This window comes from Hibiscus syriacus, unplaced genomic scaffold, assembly GCF_006381635.1.
Source record: "Hibiscus syriacus cultivar Baekdansim isolate YM2019G1 unplaced genomic scaffold, ASM638163v2 tig00110303_pilon, whole genome shotgun sequence".
Classification (NCBI taxonomy): domain Eukaryota; kingdom Viridiplantae; phylum Streptophyta; class Magnoliopsida; order Malvales; family Malvaceae; genus Hibiscus; species Hibiscus syriacus.
Window position 1 is genome coordinate 91,197 of NW_024062672.1, and position 22,192 is coordinate 113,388.

Genomic DNA, 22,192 nt, shown 5'->3' on the forward strand with positions numbered 1-22,192 from the left:
TTTTGAGGTTGATAACAACGTTGTACATTGTGAGCACCATAAACTGGGGTTGAAGCACTTAGTTGATTACTACCCGCTAGTGACCCAACTTCACTACTTCTAGATTCAACAACATACAATGTAACATCATCTTGCGAAACACTAATGTAAGCAATGAATCGTACAACATCTTCATTGTCGGTCAACAAATAAACTTTACCTTTTCTCTGATAAGATAGCCTAAATCCACTTAGAGGCTCTAAATTCAATTTCTTTGCAACACGTAACAAAAGAGTTTCATAAGTTAACTTTTTTTAATGACAGTTTTAGTTGAAGATTCATGGGTAAAGACATATATTGTAAAACACCATGAACATTCTCCCATGACCCTCCAAAACACAAATCTATCCAAACATGATCAACATTAGGTGATTTCATTCTACAAATTGTAAATTAATTTACTAAACAAACGAGCTATAAACTAGATATCATCACTAACTTCGAGAAAAACATACCTTTATTAAGTTGATAGTTGATAATTTGGGAGAGAATCATTGAAAAATTATATAGAAATAAAATTATGTAAAAAAAAATTAGAGATGGGGAAGGATGTCGTTGGATATTGGAACGGATGTCGCTGGAGAGAGTGATAGATGGAGATGGAATGAGTTGCGATTTAGGGATTTAGGTTATGAGTTGTTGTTGCTGCGTAGTTTATATACCCAAAACATTTGTGTTGCGAAAATAAAAGTTGTTGCGAAATTAAAATTCGTGTTGCGAATTCAAAAATCGAGTTGCGAAATCAAAATTTGTGTTGCGATTTAGAAAATCTTGTTGCGAAAAGGAAACTTGTGTTATGAAAAATAAATTTGCGTTGCGAATTTGAAATTCCGTGTTGCGAATTTGACTTCTATGTTACGATTTACAAATTCGCGTTGCGAATTTAGAAAATCGCGTTGCGAATTTAGAAAATCGCGTTGCGAATTTAGAAAATCGCGTTGCGAATTTGAAAAATCGCGTTGCGATTTTGGAACCTGTGTTGCGAAATTGGAGTTCGCGTTGCGAATTTGTTGGTCATTTTCACAAATCTAAAAAAAATTGATTAAAATCATATATTATAATGCATTTTCGGTCACTGAAATTATTTTCTCGAAAGGAAATTACTGGTTTTGTATCAGCCGATGGCTTGTATTAGTTTGCACCCGTCCAGTGTTCAAGTCGATAAAATGTTTTTTTTTCAATTTTGTTTTATAGTTACGGTATAATATACTTATTCTAAATTGATATGCCAGTTACTTATTATTGTTATAACATCATTACTTTTTGTTATAGTGACAACATGATTAACTACGAGTAAATTTACATATCAATATAATGCTTAACGTTATGTAAATAAATTTTCACACCACTCTAATGACAACTAATGGTATTATCAATTTCTATCATAAAAGACCAAATAAAGTCGAACAGAAGTAGGAATATTGAATTCTAAATTCCATCATACTAGAGGGATTGAAACAACAATTAGACATACTTTTTGTTGTGATATTTTATTTTTTAATAATTTAATTTCAAATTAAAAATTAATTAAATTAAGCCATTGAATGTAATTAATATTAATTTATTATATTTATACGACTATTCTCAGCTTTAAACTACTAGAAGTAACTAAGAATCAAGTACAGCTAAAAGAAATATCAGCAGTTACAACGGAATCCGAACTGTGTTTTTCCCTTCGTTGAAGGAGGCTACCGGTAAAATTCCTCCGTGGTCTCTCCGAAAAGGAATGAAAACAGATTTACAGAGGCAAAGAGAGGTCCTGACAATTTACAACTTCTCTGTTTACGAAAAGATCAGCACCCTTCTTCACCTTGATCCAGCTAAAGAAATTATTCCGAAAAAAACATAGACAGCAGCCTGAAACCGAATATCGGCAATCAGGGTCGTAAAATGAACTCCACAACAAGTACTGATGTTTAAGCCATACCACTCACGTACCAGAAGCAGAATACAAATGAATAAAAGAAGTGCTGTAGAAGATAGAAGTTATAAGAGAAGAAATGCATCAGGTTCAGAAATGATAGTGACAACAAATTTTGGGACAAGTAGTTCTCCCAAGTTTTACTACTACAATGATTCAAGAGAGTGGTTAAACTTAGAAGGGCCTGGTCAGTTGACTAGACCCGGTGTAAACCAGGGGGATAAACATGAATCTAGTCCATAAAAATTGTTTTACCTAATCCAAGACCACCTTGTGATATTATATTAGAGAAGTAACTGTTTTCCTTGTTGCATATGACATAAAAAAAAATACCTAGTATTATTGTCTTGTAGGACCCCAACGGCCGTGACAACCAAAATATTCAGGAACTGCTAAAGATAACTCATTTGTATCTCTATTCAATTCAATGTTTTCCTCATTTTTTACCATGGGACAGGAATGGGAGTTGCTAGAGCCATATTTTCTTCAAGGAAGCGACCAAATGTATCAGCAATAGCTAAAGACAAATCATTTGAGTAACCCTACTCCAATAATCAAGAAAGCACTTACCAACTAGTATTTAACCCTAGAATAATAAGTTCCATTTCAATAGCAGAATTACTACTCCGATGGAAATCAAGCACTAAATGATACTTAAAGAGAATCAGCAACAAGTAGAGCATTATTTAGAGAAGGTGTCATAACATCAGGCATGTCTGGACAAGAGAACACAAATAATGAGACAACATAAGAGAAAATCTTAATGCACCATATGCATATCATGTTAGCGAACTAAAATGTCTATTATAATGGAATATACGAGTAGCATGTAACATGAACATAAACAATGTTCCATAATCATTAAAAGAGGTGAACATGAACAACAGGTTAAAAGCTGAAAGTATAGAAGTAAAACCAGAGTAACAGCACTAAACTCTTAATCAAATGAAACCCTAGATAAACAAAAAATGAAAGCAAATCAACATAAAAAATTGGATGCAAACTCACATGATATAGACTGTGAGCTCATAGCTCACTGTAATTGCGCCAAACTGCACGAAACTCCTCATGGAAAGTGTTAAGACGAGCCTTCAGGTTCGGTGTTCTAAAACTTGCATGAAGAAGAATGGCTGAAAAGAGAAAGAGTTTTAGATTTAACGACAAGCTTATGGTGGAGATGAGGAAGAAAGACACGAGGGTGACTTACCGAGAAGTGCAACGGCAAGTGCCCATAGCACAGTCAAGAGACCACAGGATACATACCAGAGGATGAAACTTACTGTAACAAGAATGGTAAAATAAGTCGTCTTATACTCCATTCATCTGCAAATTAATTAACTCTGCTGTAATAAGTACAAGAACATTTCTCAAACATATTGATACCAGAAGAAAATATGATGACAAAAACCCAACGAGGCCGACCACATATGTGAACTATTCTTTTAGTTGATGGACGTCCACGAATAACAGACCTAGCAATAATGGAAAAGTTAATACCTAAGAACCAAAATCAAGAATATATACTCTGCAGACATTGTCAGAAGTAAATAAAACTTACGTAAGGGGAGGCCTCATCTTAGCTGCTAAATGTGGATAGAATTGCCTCACAGTTCTAGTCACCTTCTCACTAAAAGTACCAGCAAAACTATATGACAAACAATTATTAGCAACTATAAATGTGAAAACTAAATCTAAGCATAGCAACCTTCAATACTAGAGCATTAGAGTTCATCCATCCATTCAAAGGTAACATTCAAAACAACAACCGCAGTTACTTGAAATTCAGATACTTGTAACGTAGATTACCTATCGTTCAGAAAAGCTATGCTTAACACTGTTAAAATCGCAGCTAAAATGGAAACCGGCCTCCTCAAGAATCCCAAACCTGCAAAATCAAAGAAATTAGAAGGAAAAAGAAAATGTATCTAGTAAAATAAATTCGAGCCTGTGTACTTACCAACAACGAGAACAATCAGAATGAAATAATTGGTTCGATAACTGCAAGATAGAAAAGCAGAAAAATCAAGTGAGAAACTGAAAGAAAATAGCATTTGATCTACGATTCGCAGAACACACTCAAGATCAAAAATCAAAGAATTTTCTTGTTTTTGGAACAATTTCATTTGTTTTCTCGGTGACTAAACAGTACCGATCAATATTCAACCTGACTCAAATTCTAAGAAAAAAAAGAGAAAAATTACTAGTAGAGATTGCATTTAAAACGGCTGTGCCATTTGGCCGATGATCGAGGGACGGTGAACCGGGAGAAGAATTCGGAGAGAGGTCGTGGCGGTGATGACCAGTCAACTTCACGAAATGCATCGATCAGATCCTCGGCGGTTACTTTTCCCCAATCCATTGAATCTGATAATGTTTGATTCTGTTTATTTCAGTCGATGTAAAGCAATAATTTTGAAATGAAAATGGTACCGAAATGGAATTTAGCATGCAAGTGATATCGAGGTTGATGAAGTGAAGTGTTCTTGTTGGGAGCCTATTGATTGTTTTGGATTCCTAGTGAAAATTGTCCGGAACCAAGAAGTTTCGGAGCACAAATATATGCGGGTTGGGGAAGGGGAGTTCTCCCGTGAGGCGCGTAAAAAAGTAAACTAAGGTTAATTAAGGGTACGACCCATTAGACAGATGACTATGGTCTCACGAGAGACGTCTAAAGGTAAGATTCAAAACAGTTTTCAAAAAATAAAATCTGAAAAATATTTTATAGAAATATAAATTATTTTTTAAAAAATATTTTTTAATATTTAAATAGTACATTATCTGAAAACAATTTTTAAAATATGTTTTTAATAAATAAGTTATACATATTGGATATATTTTATTATTTATTATTTTTAAAGGTTTATTTTTTATATATAATTATATTTTATAAAAATATGCACTTTAGATAATATAAATAATTGATTAAAAATATATTATAAAAGTTTATGAATCCTAAGAATGTTTAATTGATAGTACACTAAATTAAAACAACAATAGTACATAACATGTAATAATAATAATAGTGTCAAAATATATAATTAAAGGGTTTATCACATTAAAACAACAATAATATCCAACCGTAATAATACATAGTCTAATTCATAATTAGTGCCACAACACATCAAATCAATAATACAAATATTGAAGTCTATATTTAGTACTACAACACATTAGAACTAAAACATTGTCTAAGCCATAAATAATAGTACATCATATTAAATTTCACATCTTAACTTTAGGTAAACTTTTGAAATCAAATTTTCCTATGCTTTATTTTTTTAGCCAAGAAAGCTTTGGCCTCAAGCTCATTCTTGGCTAGAAAATCGAAGACCTCATAAAGAAAGTTGTCACCAAATTAATCTTTCTCCATTTACATAACTTCTTCGTAAAGATAAGATGTTTTATCATCGGTAAATTTTTTGAGTGCTTCAGCAATTTCACCAAGTTTCTCACCTACAAACTGAATATAATGATCCTCGACGTTTTCTTGAACATTCTTCATTTTACGTTTTGATGAACCATATGAAGATACATTTGTTTTTTCCTCATCTACATGTTGAGTGTCGAAATTTAACGACATTGATCCTTCATTAATATCATCCAAGTCTATATTGACAAAAGTTTTAGCAAAAGCTCTTGACTAACAACAAGAGTCATCTCGTCATAAGAATCAATTTTTTTGTTCAAAAATTGATCATATTTCAGGTGTGCCTATTAAATATTATACACAATTAGAATAGAAAGTAAAATTTAACTTTCAAGTAAAAAATAGTATATAGAAATTATCGTCACTATAGCGTCATATGTCACTCCGTCAAAGGTTATCATTTTCATGTTGTCGTCCCATCCTAATCCACTTTTTTCACGAATTGTACATATTGTTTTCCATGTATTTTTTACAGTCCTCAAATGATTTTCTATTTGTTTAGCGTCACATTGGACTTCAAATTTTTTGAAAATAGATGTTGCAACTCACTTTATAGAAACTGATTTAAAGGTATTAGATGGTTTATTACCTTTTTGCACCTCCTCTGCAAGTATTTTGAGGAAATGACGTTTCATTAGTTTTGTCCACCTAAATTTTTTTATGTGCTCATTGCTAATAATCATATAAATAAAAAGCAATTAGACAATGAAACGCAAAATTTTAAAACTTACAATAATAATGATTAATTTCAAACATAACTGGAAACATAACATTAACAATTTCATAGTCCAACAAACTTAAAACTTAACATTTATAATACCAACAATTTAAAAATAAAAATGTCAACGTCCATAAAATTAAATTTCAATGTTATACGAACTTAAATCAGTAGCAAGTTCAATATCCAACAAACTAAAAACAACAATATCTATCATACGTAACATACAAATACTAAAAAAAATTCAACAAAATTACATATTTCTAATTATATAATAACTCCACATAGCTTCTGCAATTTCATCTCTTTTAGTAGCCCATTATCTAGCTTCTTCTCTCTCTTCTCGTTATGTAAGCATTGATGTTATCGAATAAGGCTCAGGTTCCTCATACAATCTTTCATTAATTATATCATTAGGATCAACTCCCATTATATGGTTATGAATAATAGTACAAGCCAATACTATGTCTATTTGTGTTTGAAAATCCCAAATGGTTCAACATCTAACACACGAAAATGTTTCTTTAAAATTTCAAACATTCGCTCAACAATTGTTCGTAATGATAAATGACGAAGATTAAAAAGTTCCTTTGCATTTTCTGGACGATGATTACTGAACTCTTTTAAATGATATCGAACACCACGATATGTAGAGATAATTCCATTTCGGATACCATATCCAACATCAGCAAGATAATATTTGTAACACCCCCAACCCGTATTAGATCCAGATCCGAGTCCGAGATGTCACATTGACTTTTCAAACTTTGACTCTTAAAGAAAATCATGAAAATTTTAAACTTTCATTAAAATAAAAGATGTTAATCCACACAAGTTGGACCAAAATAAACAAAATTAATCAGAGCATTAGCAATTCACAATTTTGTTACATGCCAACACACTATATACAACCAAATATCTACACTTAACTACAATTCTGATCTGATCTGTGAAAAGGAGAGTCTGACCTGTCTTGCTCCTCTTCACTTCTCCTCTCGCTTTTCAGAACCTACATGTGAAACACTCACACGCTAAGTCGATGACTTAGTGAGTCAAATAAATATATAATGTAAACTATAACTTGTAATCATGCATAATAATTACTAATATTATATCATACCACTCATATCCTTATTTATGTAACAAATACATTACATACATACATACATACATACATACATACATACATACATACATACATATATATATATATACATACATATATACATATATACATACATACATATACATACATACATACAACATACATACATAATACATACATACATACATACATACATACATACATACATACATACATACATACATACATACATACATACATACATGCATGCATGCATACATGCATGCATGCATGCATACATACATATACATACATACATACATCATACATACATACATACATATAATACATACATACATACATACATACATACATACATACATACATACATACATACATACATACATACATACATACATACATACATACATACATACATACATACATACATACATACATACATACATACATACATACATACATACATACATACATACATACATACATACATACATACATACATACATACATACATACATACATACATACATACATACATACATACATACATACATACATACATACATACATACATACATACATACATACATACATACATACATACATACATACATACATACATACATACATACATACATACATACATACATACATACATACATACATACATACATACATACATACATACATACATACATACATACATACATACATACATACATACATACATACATATATATATCATTATCATTCATATCTTTTATTCTCTTATTCATATAATCTCTCATGTTCATATCATATATCTTAACAGGTACTCACTTATATCATATAACATATACAATCAAGCAACTATATCATCATATTCATTTTTATCACTATCATAGATTCCTTTTATCATATGATCTTATAATTACCATTTATACAATCATATATCACACATAACATTTCACAAGGAAACAAACACATTATCATATCAAGTTCATTTATATTATCTCTTTATTAGCCCATGTATACATGTGAGAACTAAATATATGCGAGTACATAGAGGTTGTGCACTATGCTATCACCATAACTCGTATAATTCCCTCAATGGGCACTGAATATTTGTCCCGAAGGACCACTATGTCCCGAAGGACCACTGATTGTTTTGAAGGACCACTGTTTATCCCGAAGGACCACTGATAATCCCTCGACTCTTGGCATGCCAACTATACCCCTAGCTCTCATATCACATAACATGGGCATTATCTTTTATACCATTACACATATTCACATAGCCACATAGCTTTTCACATAACATTTCCATTTGCACATGTAATTACTTAACTTATTTCACATAGCTCATGTTCCATATTCATATCTCATAAGTACATAGCTCATATTACTTATATTCACATATACATTCACATTACCAATTCACATAAGTTCATGTATTCACATGGATTATTTCTTATAGCATATCATATAGCTTCTATTCTTTCTCACGTAGTCACATAGATCCATGGCATATAACATATATCAAAATTGCATATAATCACGTAGATCATTTCTTAGATGTTCATGTAAACCTAAATATCATATCTTGTTCACATATAATCATATATACTTCATATAATACATAGAAACACTTAGAACACTTCCACTTAGCTTATATAAATTTTCAGAGTCCTTTCATATTACTTGACAACATATATCATATATGTATATAATAACTTATGTCATATCATCTACTTTATGCTTCACTTCTTTGTATTCCCTTAGATTACATAAACTATGTCGTATTTCTAAACATATATCGTTTAATAGTATTTTATTTATATATTAGTTTAATCTATTTACTTAATTCAATTTCATATATTCATTATAACATTTTCATATAGCTCCATAAATCTTTAGCATATAACTTATCTTATATATTCGTATCATCCTTTTTATATTCAAGTTTCCCAATTAATATACTATTCCCATTTCATTCTATAATTCAATCTTATTTAGTTCCCTTAACTCTCATTAAATCAAAAAGCTCTATTATACTAATTCTCATAATAGATCATACCACTATGTACTTGTCCAACTCATGTTTCTATTAAGCATATATTGTTACACATGTTTACCTAGTTCCTATTACTTCTCATGAACTCACTTTCATCATATTTTCCTATTATTACATATTTTATCTCATAACCATGTATTTACATAGTCTTATATTTCATTATCATATGAATTATATTTGTTCTCATATAACTCTTCATAGACATCTATTTCCATTTCCATATATCACTTGACTTATCTTCTATATTCCTATAATTTCATAACTTATTTTATATTCTCTCATTAACTCTTAATAGTGTTTTTACGTAAACCACATAGCACATACAAAAACATATCAATTCATATAATCAAACATACATACACTTCATGTTGTTAACATACTTATGATCAAGACTTAATGAGCTATTACTATAGAAAATAGACTTATCACAAGTCCAATTTCCATATAATCTTATAAACATAAAATGCACTCACCTTGGCCTCACTACATTCCAAGCCACTTACGATTTCCTCTCTTTCGATCAAATCTTAACTTGATAATCATTCTGGAACTTGTTCATGTTCGATATCTACATAATCACACATTGATACATATCAATATCCAATTGATATACTCTAATCTATCATTTCTTAGACCAAAAGAAAGGTTTATTTATATTTCCCCTTTGAAGTGCATCGATACATTTTACAGTGCATCGATGTATTCTTTAACATGTGCATCGATGCACTACCCATGCATCGATACACAAATCACCTTCGATGTTTTCATTTTAAGGGGGTGCATCGATGCACTCCTTATGCATCGATGCACTAATTGCATTCGATATTCATTTATTTGAGAGTACATAGATACACATTGAAGATGCATCGATGCACACTACTCAGAATTACATTTTAAGCACGAAAATGTCTTGTTTTGACCCCAAATTCTACTTATTAATCCTTCCTTATACCTTAAAACTTATCTATACATATTTAAACCTTCTTATAATACTATAACACTTCAACATATCTCATAATTCACCATAATTCTTGAATCAAAGAATTTCATCAAATTTTCCATGTGTTCTAAATTCAATTATATCACCTCTAACTTCTTAATTAACCATTTGACAAGTCAAATTCATCTTTAGAACTTCAAAAACCTTTTTATAAAAAAAGCTCATTTCTACACCCTTCATATAATTTCCTTTTTAATTCTCTATTCTTGATGTTTAAAGCTTATATAAGCTTTCCTTAAGCTTATATAATACTCAAAGGATCAAAATCAACTTATAAATCTAAGAATTAAACAACTGAAATTAAACTCACCTTTAACTGAGACTTACGAGGAGAAGAAGAAGCTGAAGAAGAAGACTTTGGATAGATTTTCCTCATTTCCCACATTTTTATATTCCTTAATAAGAGATAATAAAAATCTTCTCTTAGAAAATACCATAATACCCTTGTTACTTTCCAACTTTACTATTAAATCCAACATCAAATATCTTCAATTAAATCCATGAACTTTTAACTTATTTCAAAATCAAGCACATAGTTTTTAAAACTTGCAATTTAGTCACTAACCCTGAATTTCAGGATGTGACAATATTTACATACAATTTAACAAAATGTTGTTATTACTTTAATATATTATGAGTTGAAATTAATTAATTTATATTATTAAAGCTAATTATTACCTTCTGGAATATTAAATCCTCTTGGGTGTGTAAGTGCATCAGTTAAAATACGAGAATCATGCGCACTGTCTTCCCAACCAGCTAGAACATACAAAAATTTCAAGTCAAACGTAATGATAGCTAATACATTCTGTGTCCTTCCCCCTTTACGACTACGAAATCTTCCTTGAATGTTAGGTGGAAACCTTAAATTGTTTATTATTTCAGGAGGAGTTGACTTATCGGGTAACCTAATAGCTAATTTATATAGCTTCAAAATAGCCCTCAGCACAATCCTAAAGTAGCGGTGAATTGTCTTAATTGATCTATAATATCTTGATCCATTCACTCAAAATCTTACATTATGACCAATTATATATAAAAATATGATATCTTGCTCCTTAACATTCACCGATCTTGTCGACTGTAAAAAATTGTTCCTAGTAAGGATGTCACACAAATTAAAGAACGCAAGTGATCGCATTCATATTATGTCGATACAATTAAGACATTGACGACTTATTTATTTTCTAGATTTTATTTTATGAATCCAAACCCCAAAAGCCAATGCTAAAGCAGCAACTCCCACTATTGTTTTATGAATAGGATTATGTTTCATCTACAAAGAAATGATCGTAATAATTTATGAATACTTGAACTGTAAAATAAATACTAATCAGTAAATTATGGACAATCTACATTCATTGTAACATCCAAATCATCGGGCCAGTGACTATAATGTAAGATAAAGGAGGTAAAAGTAGGAGATTAGTTTTTGGTTAAATTTTGAAATGAAAATGGCACTTCTAGGCATGGAGTATTGGTACTGGAAGAATAGTACAAATACTTCAAGGCAAAAGCAATTAAATTCGAAGAGTAGTATCGGTACTAGTTGAGGTGATATCTATACTGAATTGGTAGTATCGATTCCAAGAGTATAGTGTCAATACCATTTCCAATATATAAATTTACATAATGTCAAAATGGTATCGGTACCGAAGGGGGTATCGATACCTCGGTACCGATACCATAGAAGGGAAGTATCGGTACTCTATTGGGAGTACCAATACTATTGAGCATGAAATGAAGTGTTTCCTGTTAATGTGTGTTCCATGACAATGAAGTAAGCCATATACAATGGGAGTGCCGAATTTGGAAATATATTCGAAGATGGACTAATACTATTGTAATGTTCTTAGACGTGTTGACTAGATCGAAAATGGATTTTTCTGTAGATTGAATGTTGCAAAATTATATCGTATGTATTTCAGCTGTATAATGTTTCCAGCATATATTTGTCAAAAGATAGTTGAGAAATGTATTGTCATTCTTCAATAAAGCCATATATAATTGTAATGGATCATGAAGAAATGCTTAAACATACCCAAAGATTTCCAGGTGATTTGCTTAATATAATAGCATGCTTCCTTGATTCTTATCGTTTAATGTTTCCTTTAATGGGTATAGCATGCTTTGAACCTATATGGATTAATCTAACTTGGTTCTTCTAATGTTTCCTTTATTTGTGCATCTAATGATCCTTCAGCTGCTTTGTTAGGTACCCAATTTCCCCAAATCAATCTCACAACATGCTTAGCATAAACAATGAATCCATTGACATAGAAAAAGGAAACTTATGCATTTTTCTAAATTGACATTCTTCACAAAGACTATAATTTTTATTACGAGAAAAGAAATGTTACAACTTTTCAAAGAATCATAAGGGCACTTCAGAAGGGTTCCTAAGTTTATTATGCCAGATTTCTAAAAAAACAGAATTAAGAATAGAATATGCAGCAATGAGACAACACTTTTGAGTAGCAGTAACATGCTTATTAGTATTATTAATCCTAAGAGATGTAAAGGAATCAAGAGAGTTTGTATAAACCAGTTGACTCAAGTCATTTCAGCACCACCTGAATCAGGAGATGTAAAGGAAAGTTTGTATAAACCAAAATGAAAGATTTTACTCCTATATAGACTATGGTTTTGTGTGATAATTTATATAAACTTTAGTTTTCTTTTAGTTCTAATTCACTGTCTTGGGACATTTTCCGTCACCGCTTTTTCGTTCTGCATTTCCTGTACTCAGACCGGTGTTCCTCTTCTCACCAGATCCAGGCTTGCTCTCCTCCTTTAAGCCCAAATCTATCTCCGAATCAGGTGTTCTAGTTTTGATTGATTGAATTTCTTTTGTTTGCTGTTTTAGTTTCTTTTTGTTTGATCTGTTTTAATTATATGTTTTTGGATTTTTTTTTGTTTTTGAGATTGATAAGTTCACGTAGATGGTTTTGTGTTCCTTATCCCTTGAAAAGTTGGTTATTTTTCTTTGAGATTTGAGAAATTAACAAATTTTAGAATCTTCTGCTAAGTCTGTTCCTGGAACGGTTAGGCAATTTTTACTGCTTCTGTACTTCCATTTCATTGTCCCTCACCAATCAGGAAATCAACATCACTCCTCAAGCAAGCATTAGCATAGCGAGAGATCTAGACCGGTATCCCATTTCTCATTCTTTTCTAATTTCTGTAAATATCATTTAACGATCTGGTTTCTGTTTTGTTGTTCACTTGTTTTCAAATTCAACAAATTCTAAAATCACGTATAAACCTCTGGGGGAAAAAGGGGGAAAATCGGATTGTCTTACCTTCTTCGACCCCTCATTTCCTTAAAGTTTCCATCTTTCCCAAAATTCTTGTTTTTATTCACTTTCCTTTCAAGTTCTTCACCTGGTGAGCTTCTTCTTCTTCTCTACTGTACAATATTTGCATTTATTTTTGGTTTGATCATCGGTTTGGCGTTAAAACCATCACAAATTGTGATTAGTTTTACTGTTCTCTGCTTTTGCTTTAGCTGGTTTTGACTAGATTTTTTGTGGCTGCTAGGTAACTCTGCATCGACTGGCTTCCTATTTTTCATTTCTAGGGTAACTTTGCATCGACTATTCAAATATTTTCTGAAATTCGTTTCTCAATCCATTGACGTCCGTTCATCTGTTTACGCAAGTTACCTTATAATTGTTAATAAACTTACTTATTTTTATTATTATCCCAATTACACAATTTATCTTAAAATTGTTAATAAACTTACTAGCAATAAATTAAAATCCTACTTAGTAACCAACTAGGCTTTTTAGTACCCCTCAATTCTCTAGCGTTTTATTGGTGCATCTTCTATCTTCCTTGGATTCATTTTTCATAGTTTCTCATAGCTTCGACTAAAGATGATTTCTTGAGGTCATGTCATTCTTTTAGAGCCCATGGGGCGTATAGGGGGAGGGCTCGACAGAGTGGTGACAAGGAGACTAGACTTAGAGTTTGCTCATTGAATGTAGGCACATTAAATGCTAGCTTCTGGAGCTGACCGACGCACTTAATAATAGAAAAATAGATTTTACATGTATTCAGGAGACTAGGTGGAAAGGGGCTCGCGCCAGAGAGTGTAATGGGTACAAGTTGTGGTATTCAGGCGTAGATAACGCTAGAAATGGGGTGGGTATCTTGGTTTCCTCTAGGCTCAAGGAAAATGTAGTTGAAGTTTGTAGATACTGGGATAGGATCATGATGATTAAGGTTATTATAGAAGAGGAAGTGGTGAATGTCCTTTCAGTGTACGCCCCACATGTTGGCCTAGGGGAGGGGGAGAAACATTGCTTCTGGGATCAGTTAGATGATGTACTTAGGAGCATTCCGGAGGACCAAAGAGTTTTCATAGGGGGAGACTTCAATGGCCATATAGGTAGTACAACCGACGGGTGTTCATGGGGGTTTCGGTTATGGTAGCAGGAACGATGAGGGGCGTACGTTGCTTGAATTTGCTATTGCTCACAATTTGGTGGTCACTAACTCCTTATTTAATAAGAGAGATGCGAACTTGATTACATTTCATAGCGGGGGACATTGTACCCAAATCGACTACATCCTGGTTCGAAATCGGGATTGATGGGCTTGCATTGACTGTAAGGTGTCCCCTAAAGAGGCATGTGCATCGCAACACAAATTGTTGGTTTTGGTATTCCGCGTACCGCATGGGCGGAACACTCATAGGAGGGCTAAACTGGGTAAACCTAGGATCCTTTGGAAGAAGTTACATGGAGCGACAGCTGATGCCTTTAGGAGTAAGGTTTTGTCTAATACAGGTTTTGGAACTACAAACTCAAATAATGCAGATTTGTTATGGAAAAAATATGGCAAATTCCATCAGAGAGGTGGGCAAAAACACCCTGGGGTTGTCGACAGGGAAGGCCAAGGAACATAAAGAATCGTGGTGGTGGAACGACGAAGTCCAAACTAAGGTGAAGACAAAGCAAACTTGCTTCAAGGAGTTTCTACAATGCAATGACGACAAAGAAAGGTCGAGAGCTAAACAAAGATACAAGGAGGCAAAGAGAGAAGCCAAGAAAATGGTGGCTATAGCAAAGGATAAGGCATACGAGGAAATGTACAAGAGATTAGACACCAAGGAAGGACAAAACGACATCTTCAGGCTTGCAAAATCTAGGGAGAATAGGAAAAAAGATCTAGGTAGCATTAGATTTATTAAGGACAACAATGGTGTTTTTATAGCGAAAGATCATGATATTAAGAGGGTTTGGGGTAATTATTTCTTTGGCTTATTTAATGACGGTGCCTCTCCCTGTAGAGAAAGTACCGTTGATGGGTCATCCGACCATCATACTTCGGCCAATGACTGCCCTACAAGTAGGATTGGGTTTGAGGAAGTCAAAATGGCTCTTAGAAAGATGGGAAGGGACAAAGCTGTCAGTCCTGATCAAATTCCTAACACTGTGTGGTTGGCCGTAGGAGAAGAGGGAGTTAAGTGGTTGACAAACATCTTTAATATTATTTTAGAGACTGCCAAGATGCCAGAGGAGTGGAGAGAGTCCACGGTGATACCAATCTATAAGAATAAAGGATCCCCAACGTTGTGGTAACTACAGAGGTATTAAACTACTCAACCATACCATGAAGCTATGGGAAAGGGTGATAGAGGTTAGGTTGAGACAAGTTACTAGGGTTTCGGAAAACCGATTTGGCTTTATGCCAGGCAGGTCTACCACAGAGGCGATTCATATACTTCGACGACTTATGGAGAAATATAGGGAAAAGTCTAGAGATCTTCACATGGCGTTCATTGACCTTGAGAAGGCTTATGATAGCGTTCCCCGCGATACGATCTGGAAGACTTTGGGAACAAGACGGATCCCAACTATTTATATCTGGGCGATTCGTGATATGTATTGTAGATCTACTACATACGTCAGGACTACAGTTGGCGACACCGAGGCATTCCCGGTGGAAATCAGACTCCACCAGGGGTCGGCTCTTAGCCCTTACATCTTCTCCTTGATTATGGACGACATCTATTGTGCGACACCAGACGGTGTACCATGGTGTATGCTTTTCGCTGACGACATTATCCTAGTTGCTGAAACAAAATCTGAGTTGAATAGTAGACTGACTACCTGGAAGACTGCTTTGGAAGAAAAAGGTCTAAGGATCAATATTGATAAGACAGAGTATTTATGTTCAAACTTCAGTAGGGACCAAAACGAAGAAGATGTAGAAGTATGCATAGAAGGTCACGTTCTCCCCTCAAAGGATTGTTTCAAGTACCTAGGGTCTATGATACATAAAGATGGGGGTGTAGATGATGACGTTACACACCGTATAAAGGCGGGATGGCTAAAGTGGAGGGCCGCTACTGGAGTTTTGTATGACAAGAAGGTGCCTCTAAAACTTAAGGGAAATTTTATAGAATGGCAATAAGACCAGTGCTGTTGTATGGATCAGAATGTTGGGCAACCAAGAAGGATCATGTAAGGAGGATAGAGACCGCAGAAATGAGAATGCTTCGATGGACATGCGGTAGGACTCTGTGGGATATGACAAAACTCTGCTATTAGGATTCCTTAGGGTGGTGGTTGTTTCTCAAAATTGAGGGAAGGAAGACTACGGTGGTTTGGGCATGTCCTTAGGCGACTACCGTCTGATGCGGTCAGGAGGGTAGAGTCGATTACAGTCGACGGTGCCAGAAGGAGAGGACGACCAAGGCGAAAATGGGAAGACTGCTTGAGATCTGATTTGATTGATTTAGCCCTTACCGAGGACATGACCTCTGATAGGAAAGTATGGAGACTTAAGACTAGGATAGTCGAGTAGTGTGGGTCACATCTCTAGGGTGTATCATCTCTGTCTTTTTTAATGCCTTTGTAGTAATTCCATGACTTCTATTTTTATTCGTTTCTGTTATTGGTATTTATGAAGGCTTAGAACTGGGCTTGCTATCGTTTGACTTCTGTGTATCATTCTCTCCACTTTTAAATTAGTCGGGTCTACGTTTCTGTCTATATACAGAGATTTTTTCGCATGGATTTTTTTTTTTTGCAGGGATATCTGCCCAGTACAGACGCGCATATGATATTAATGATTGTATATGAATACTGTTCAACTATGTATTTATTTATACATGCATTGCATTTTATCTATATTTTTAATTTTCTGACTGCCAGAGGTCTTCCACGGAAGCTACTCTCAACCTGGCGTTGGGGGCAGCCTACTACCTACCTCCCCTTACCCATTGCATATGGGAATTGGGTTTTGTTGTTGTTGTTGTTGTCACTGTCTTGGTTTTGCATTTAACTATAGCATGAATGCATCTTTGCTCAGTTTTTATCTAAGGAAGTGTAATTATTCAAATCTAATTGGCATCTGAGTTTCTAGTAGAGGTACGTTTGAAGAGGAAACATGTAGCAGTTTTTAGGTTGGAATGGATTGTTATATTATTTTATTTCCTCTATAATATTTACAAGGATAAATGAGCAGATTTGTACATTGACAGTAACATTTTGATTTCATCCCAAAGGATTTCTAAGCTCGAGCAAGATTTCAATACATGAAAACTGAAATAAATAAAACATTGTTTGCACTTATATAGATTGTGAAATTGCAACGCCTAGTAGGCTAGTTCCAGTGAAAACAAGTAAAGATACGAGGGATAACAAGAAAGTTGCGAAGAAACCTCAAATAAATCCCCTTTAAAGAAATTGTGTATTTTTTTAAAATTCAATGTAATACAGGTGGGTATGAAAACATTCACATATTGGTAATCCTCAAAATATCTCACATTTACTGCAATCAGAACAAAACCAACATACATGGATTGCTATATCTCACATTTATAGTTTTCCATTTAATAATTATCAGATCAAGTAAGCAAATTTTGATTTCATCCCAAAGGGTTTCTATTATTTCATTCTATATTATGAAGAAAATTAAGTTTACTTCAACTTTGGTTCTTTCGGTGTCTTCCATAGATAGTTGTTTATATCTCAGTTTCCATTAATACTGGAAACAAAAATTTAAGGAGTTGCTTCCCCGCAAACAAATCAAGAAGGTACAAACAAGCAAATGAAAAATAAAACCCAATCAACGAAAAAAAACAATACTGCAGTGAGAGAGAGATATCCTCTTAGAAAGGTTGTTCAGTGCACCGCCGACAGGCTTTAGCAACACGAAGAAGAGCAATTTCAGCTTTCAGATCTTTGTTTTATGCCTCGTCGTGAAATTGAAAATGGAAAATGAGGGAAAGATGAAACAAGAAAAGGAGATCAAGGAAGATGAAACGAGAGATACCTGAGAAGACGATTGCCCGCCTCGCCGGTGAGAATGATTCCAAACAGTTGATCGATTTTCCGGTGTGGAGCAAGGGACGGGAGAACCAAGACCGTGTTTTCTGTGTGGAGCAAGGGACGGGAGAAAGCTAGAAAACAACTTACTCTTTTCCAAACGGTAAGTTGAAATATTGTGTTTTCCTCTCCCTTTTCCATTGACCGTAAAACGTTTTACGTTGACCAGGTGTTTTACAGGAACCAAACATAGAAAACGAGGAAAACTTTTCAAAAATAAGGTTAATGAATGACGCGATTGGTAAAAAGAATATAGGTTAAAAACTTACTTAAAATCATAAATTGAAATTAAAAAGTTATAAGTTGGAATAACATAATAATTTGTATTAAAATATATAAGGTAAAAATAAATTATAAAATATAAATATTATGAATACTATTAACATTTTAGGTACACTAAAAGAAACTTAAAATGTTATCAAAGGTAAGATGATTGAGTCTTGGATTTCCCTATGATAAGAAATAAGTTAAAGGCTGAAAATGTTATGAATATATATATATAAGAAATCCGGTTGTGTCTAATAATGTCATAGTTCACTAAGAAATAGGTTATGATTTGTAATGTAATATTTTTATTAATAAAATAGGTTACACCTAATATTGTTATTGTTCACTAAGAAAATAAGTTGTCATTTGTAATGTAATGTTAATATTTTTTAATAAAATAGGTTACGTCCAAGAATGTCATGGTTCACTAAGAAATAGGTTGTGATATGTTATGTTAATATTCTTATTAATAAAATAGATTACACAAAAAAATTAAATTTTAAATATCGATACTTAATATATTATTATCGATACTTTTAAATATTGAAAAAGTTGAATATAAGATTGAAAGTTAAAATATCGATAATTATGCGGTAATGATTGGTACTATTAAAAATTGAAAAAGTTGATAAAAAGATCAAAATTTAAAATATCGATACTTAAACGATGATGTTCGATACTTTTAGATATTGAACACGTTGATGAATATGACCGATAGTTAAAATATCGAAACATATGTTATGATGTTCGATACTTTTTTTTATTTATATCGATACTTATGTTCTGGTATTTGTGTAAAAGTTCAATACTTTGTAGCCTTCTCATTTTCTATGTTTTTTAATTCGAAAGTATTGATTGTTGTAGAGAAGTATCGATATTTATTGAGTGAATCGTGAGAAAAATTATTTAAGAAAACAATTTGAAATATAAAATATCTTTACTTAATCTATGTTAATCGATACTTTGCATAACAAAAAGGGTTATAACTACATTATCATGAAAAACCTATTTTATCTTACTTTTGCATAATATAAATGATTTCATAATTATAACTTAAAAGGTTAACATTAAAAAATGCGCTAGCTAATACATTATCATGAATAACATGTTTTGTCTTACTTTTACATAATTTAAATGATTTCATACTTATAACTTAAACGGTTGATATAAAAAATGTTCTACTTACTACATTATCATGAGAAATATGTTTTGTCTTACTTTTCTATTAAATAAAAGGTTTTATACTTATAACTTAAAATATTGACATTAAAAAAACGTTGACTATTATGTTACCATGAGCATAACAAAATAAATTAAAAGCTTAAAATGTTATGAATATTTATAAAAAATTCGAAAGTGTCGATATTTATAGAAAAATATTGATACTTTACAGTTTTCTCATTTTCTATGTTTTCTTTAAATTCGAAAGTATCAATATTTTGGAAAAATATTAATAATTTAAAGTCTTCTCATTTTTCATGTTTTTTTAGTTTGAAAGTATCGGTACTTGTGAAAAAGTATACATACTTTTGAATTTAAAAAAATATAAAAAATGATATTTTAACTTTCGAATTTAAAAGTATTGATACTTTTGAAGAAAAAAATTGATACTTTGCAGCCATCTTATTTTTCATTTCTTTTACTTCGAGAGTATTGATACTTGTGGAAAAGTATCCATACTTTCAATATTTTGTAATAAAAATATTAACATTTCATATCGCTACTTACTTTCTCAGTAAACCATAACATTCTTGGGTGCAACCCATTTTATTAATAAAAATATTAATATTCCAGATCACAACATTTATCTTAGTGAACCATGACATTTTTGGACGAAACTCGTTTCATTAATAAAATTATTAACATTCTAGATCACAACTTATTTCTTAGTGAACCATGACATTCTTAGGCGCAACTTATTTTATTAATAAAAATATTAACATCCCATATCATAACTTATTTCTTAATGAACTATGACATTCTCGGGTGTAACCCATTTTATTAATAAAAATATTAACATTCCAGATCGCAATCTATTTCTTAGTGAACCATGCCATTTTTTGGCGCAACCCATTTTATTCATTAAAATATTAACATTCCATATCACAACTTATTTCTTAGTGAACCATGAAATCTTGGACACAATCTATTTTATTAATAAAAATATAAACATTTCAGATCATAACATATTTCTAGTGAACCATGACATTCTTGGGCACAACCCATTTTATTAATAAAATTTTTAACATTCTAGATCGTAACTTATTACTTACTGAACTGTGATACTTTTAGGCGCAACTGTATTTCTTATATATATTCGTAACATTTTCAACTTTTAAATTATTTTTTTATATTAGGAAAATCCAATGCTCCATCAGCTTAAATTTTGGAAAACTTTTTAGGCGCAACTTGTTATGTTACTAAATTGATAACTTTTCCGGTTCCACTTTATAACATTTTGTGTTTCGCTTTTAATATGTAAGATAGGTTTCCCGATTACACAATTTTAAGTTATTTTAAAATAGTTACAACACTATAATACATATAAATTAACTTTTTCAGTCGCGCTAAATCAATTTTGATAAGATTTTTTTTAATTTTCGATTTCGCCATTTTATAGCCTTATAATGTGTTTTCCTTAGAAAACTCCATAGATGACAGATTAAAAGTATAACACAAAATGTTATAATAAAAAACTGAAAAAGTTATCAATTGTAGTAACATAACATATTGCACCTAAAATGTGATAAACGATAAGAAAATAAGTTATGGGTGATAAATGTTATAAATATTATTAACATTTTAGATTACGCCAAAAATGATATAAACGGTAAGAAAATAAGTTATAAACAATGAATGTTATGAATATTATTAAAGTTTTAGGTTGCATCTAAAATGGTACCAGAGTTTAAGCTGACGGAACTTTAGATTTTCACACAATAACAAAATAAGTTATAAGCTGAAAATGTAATGGATATCTATAATAAATACGGTTGTGCCCAAGAATATTATGGTTCACTAAGAAAGTAGATTTCAATATGGAATGTTAATATTTTTATTAAAAAATTGAGTTGCGCCTAAAATATTACCAGAGTTTAAACTGATATAGAGCCTTAGATCTTCCCAAGATAACAAAATAAGTTAAAAGCTAAAAATATTAGGAATATCTATAATAAATATGGTTGCATCCAAAAATATCATGGTTTACTAACAAAGTAGGTTGCGATCTGGAATGTTAATATTTTTATTTATAAAATGGTTGCACCTAAAATGTTACCAGAGTTTTAGCTGATGGAGCCTCAAATTTTCCCACAATAATA

The 22,192-nt window shown here is 32.1% G+C and overlaps 1 protein-coding gene across 3 annotated transcripts; it reads right to left on the minus strand.

The window, feature by feature from the left end:
- Nucleotides 1-1,712: 1,712 nt before the first annotated feature.
- On the minus strand, nt 1,713-21,438 carry LOC120116730 (PRA1 family protein A1-like). 3 transcript variants are annotated; one of them, XM_039137138.1, is made up of 10 exons: nt 21,427-21,438; nt 5,937-5,946; nt 4,162-4,324; nt 3,918-3,958; nt 3,767-3,845; nt 3,519-3,605; nt 3,344-3,432; nt 3,168-3,239; nt 2,969-3,090; nt 1,713-1,896 (listed from the first exon to the last, which is right to left on the minus strand). In XM_039137138.1, the coding sequence occupies exons 3-9, from the start codon at nt 4,317-4,319 to the stop codon at nt 2,987-2,989; spliced, it is 630 nt and encodes a 209-aa protein (XP_038993069.1). In that variant the 5' UTR covers nt 4,320-4,324; nt 5,937-5,946; nt 21,427-21,438; the 3' UTR covers nt 1,713-1,896; nt 2,969-2,986. The 3 variants fall into 3 exon arrangements, with proteins under 3 accessions (XP_038993069.1, XP_038993068.1, XP_038993067.1); XM_039137137.1 differs by having other exon boundaries at nt 1,826-2,215; XM_039137136.1 differs by lacking the exon at nt 1,713-1,896 and adding an exon at nt 2,536-2,676.
- Nucleotides 21,439-22,192: the final 754 nt, after the last annotated feature.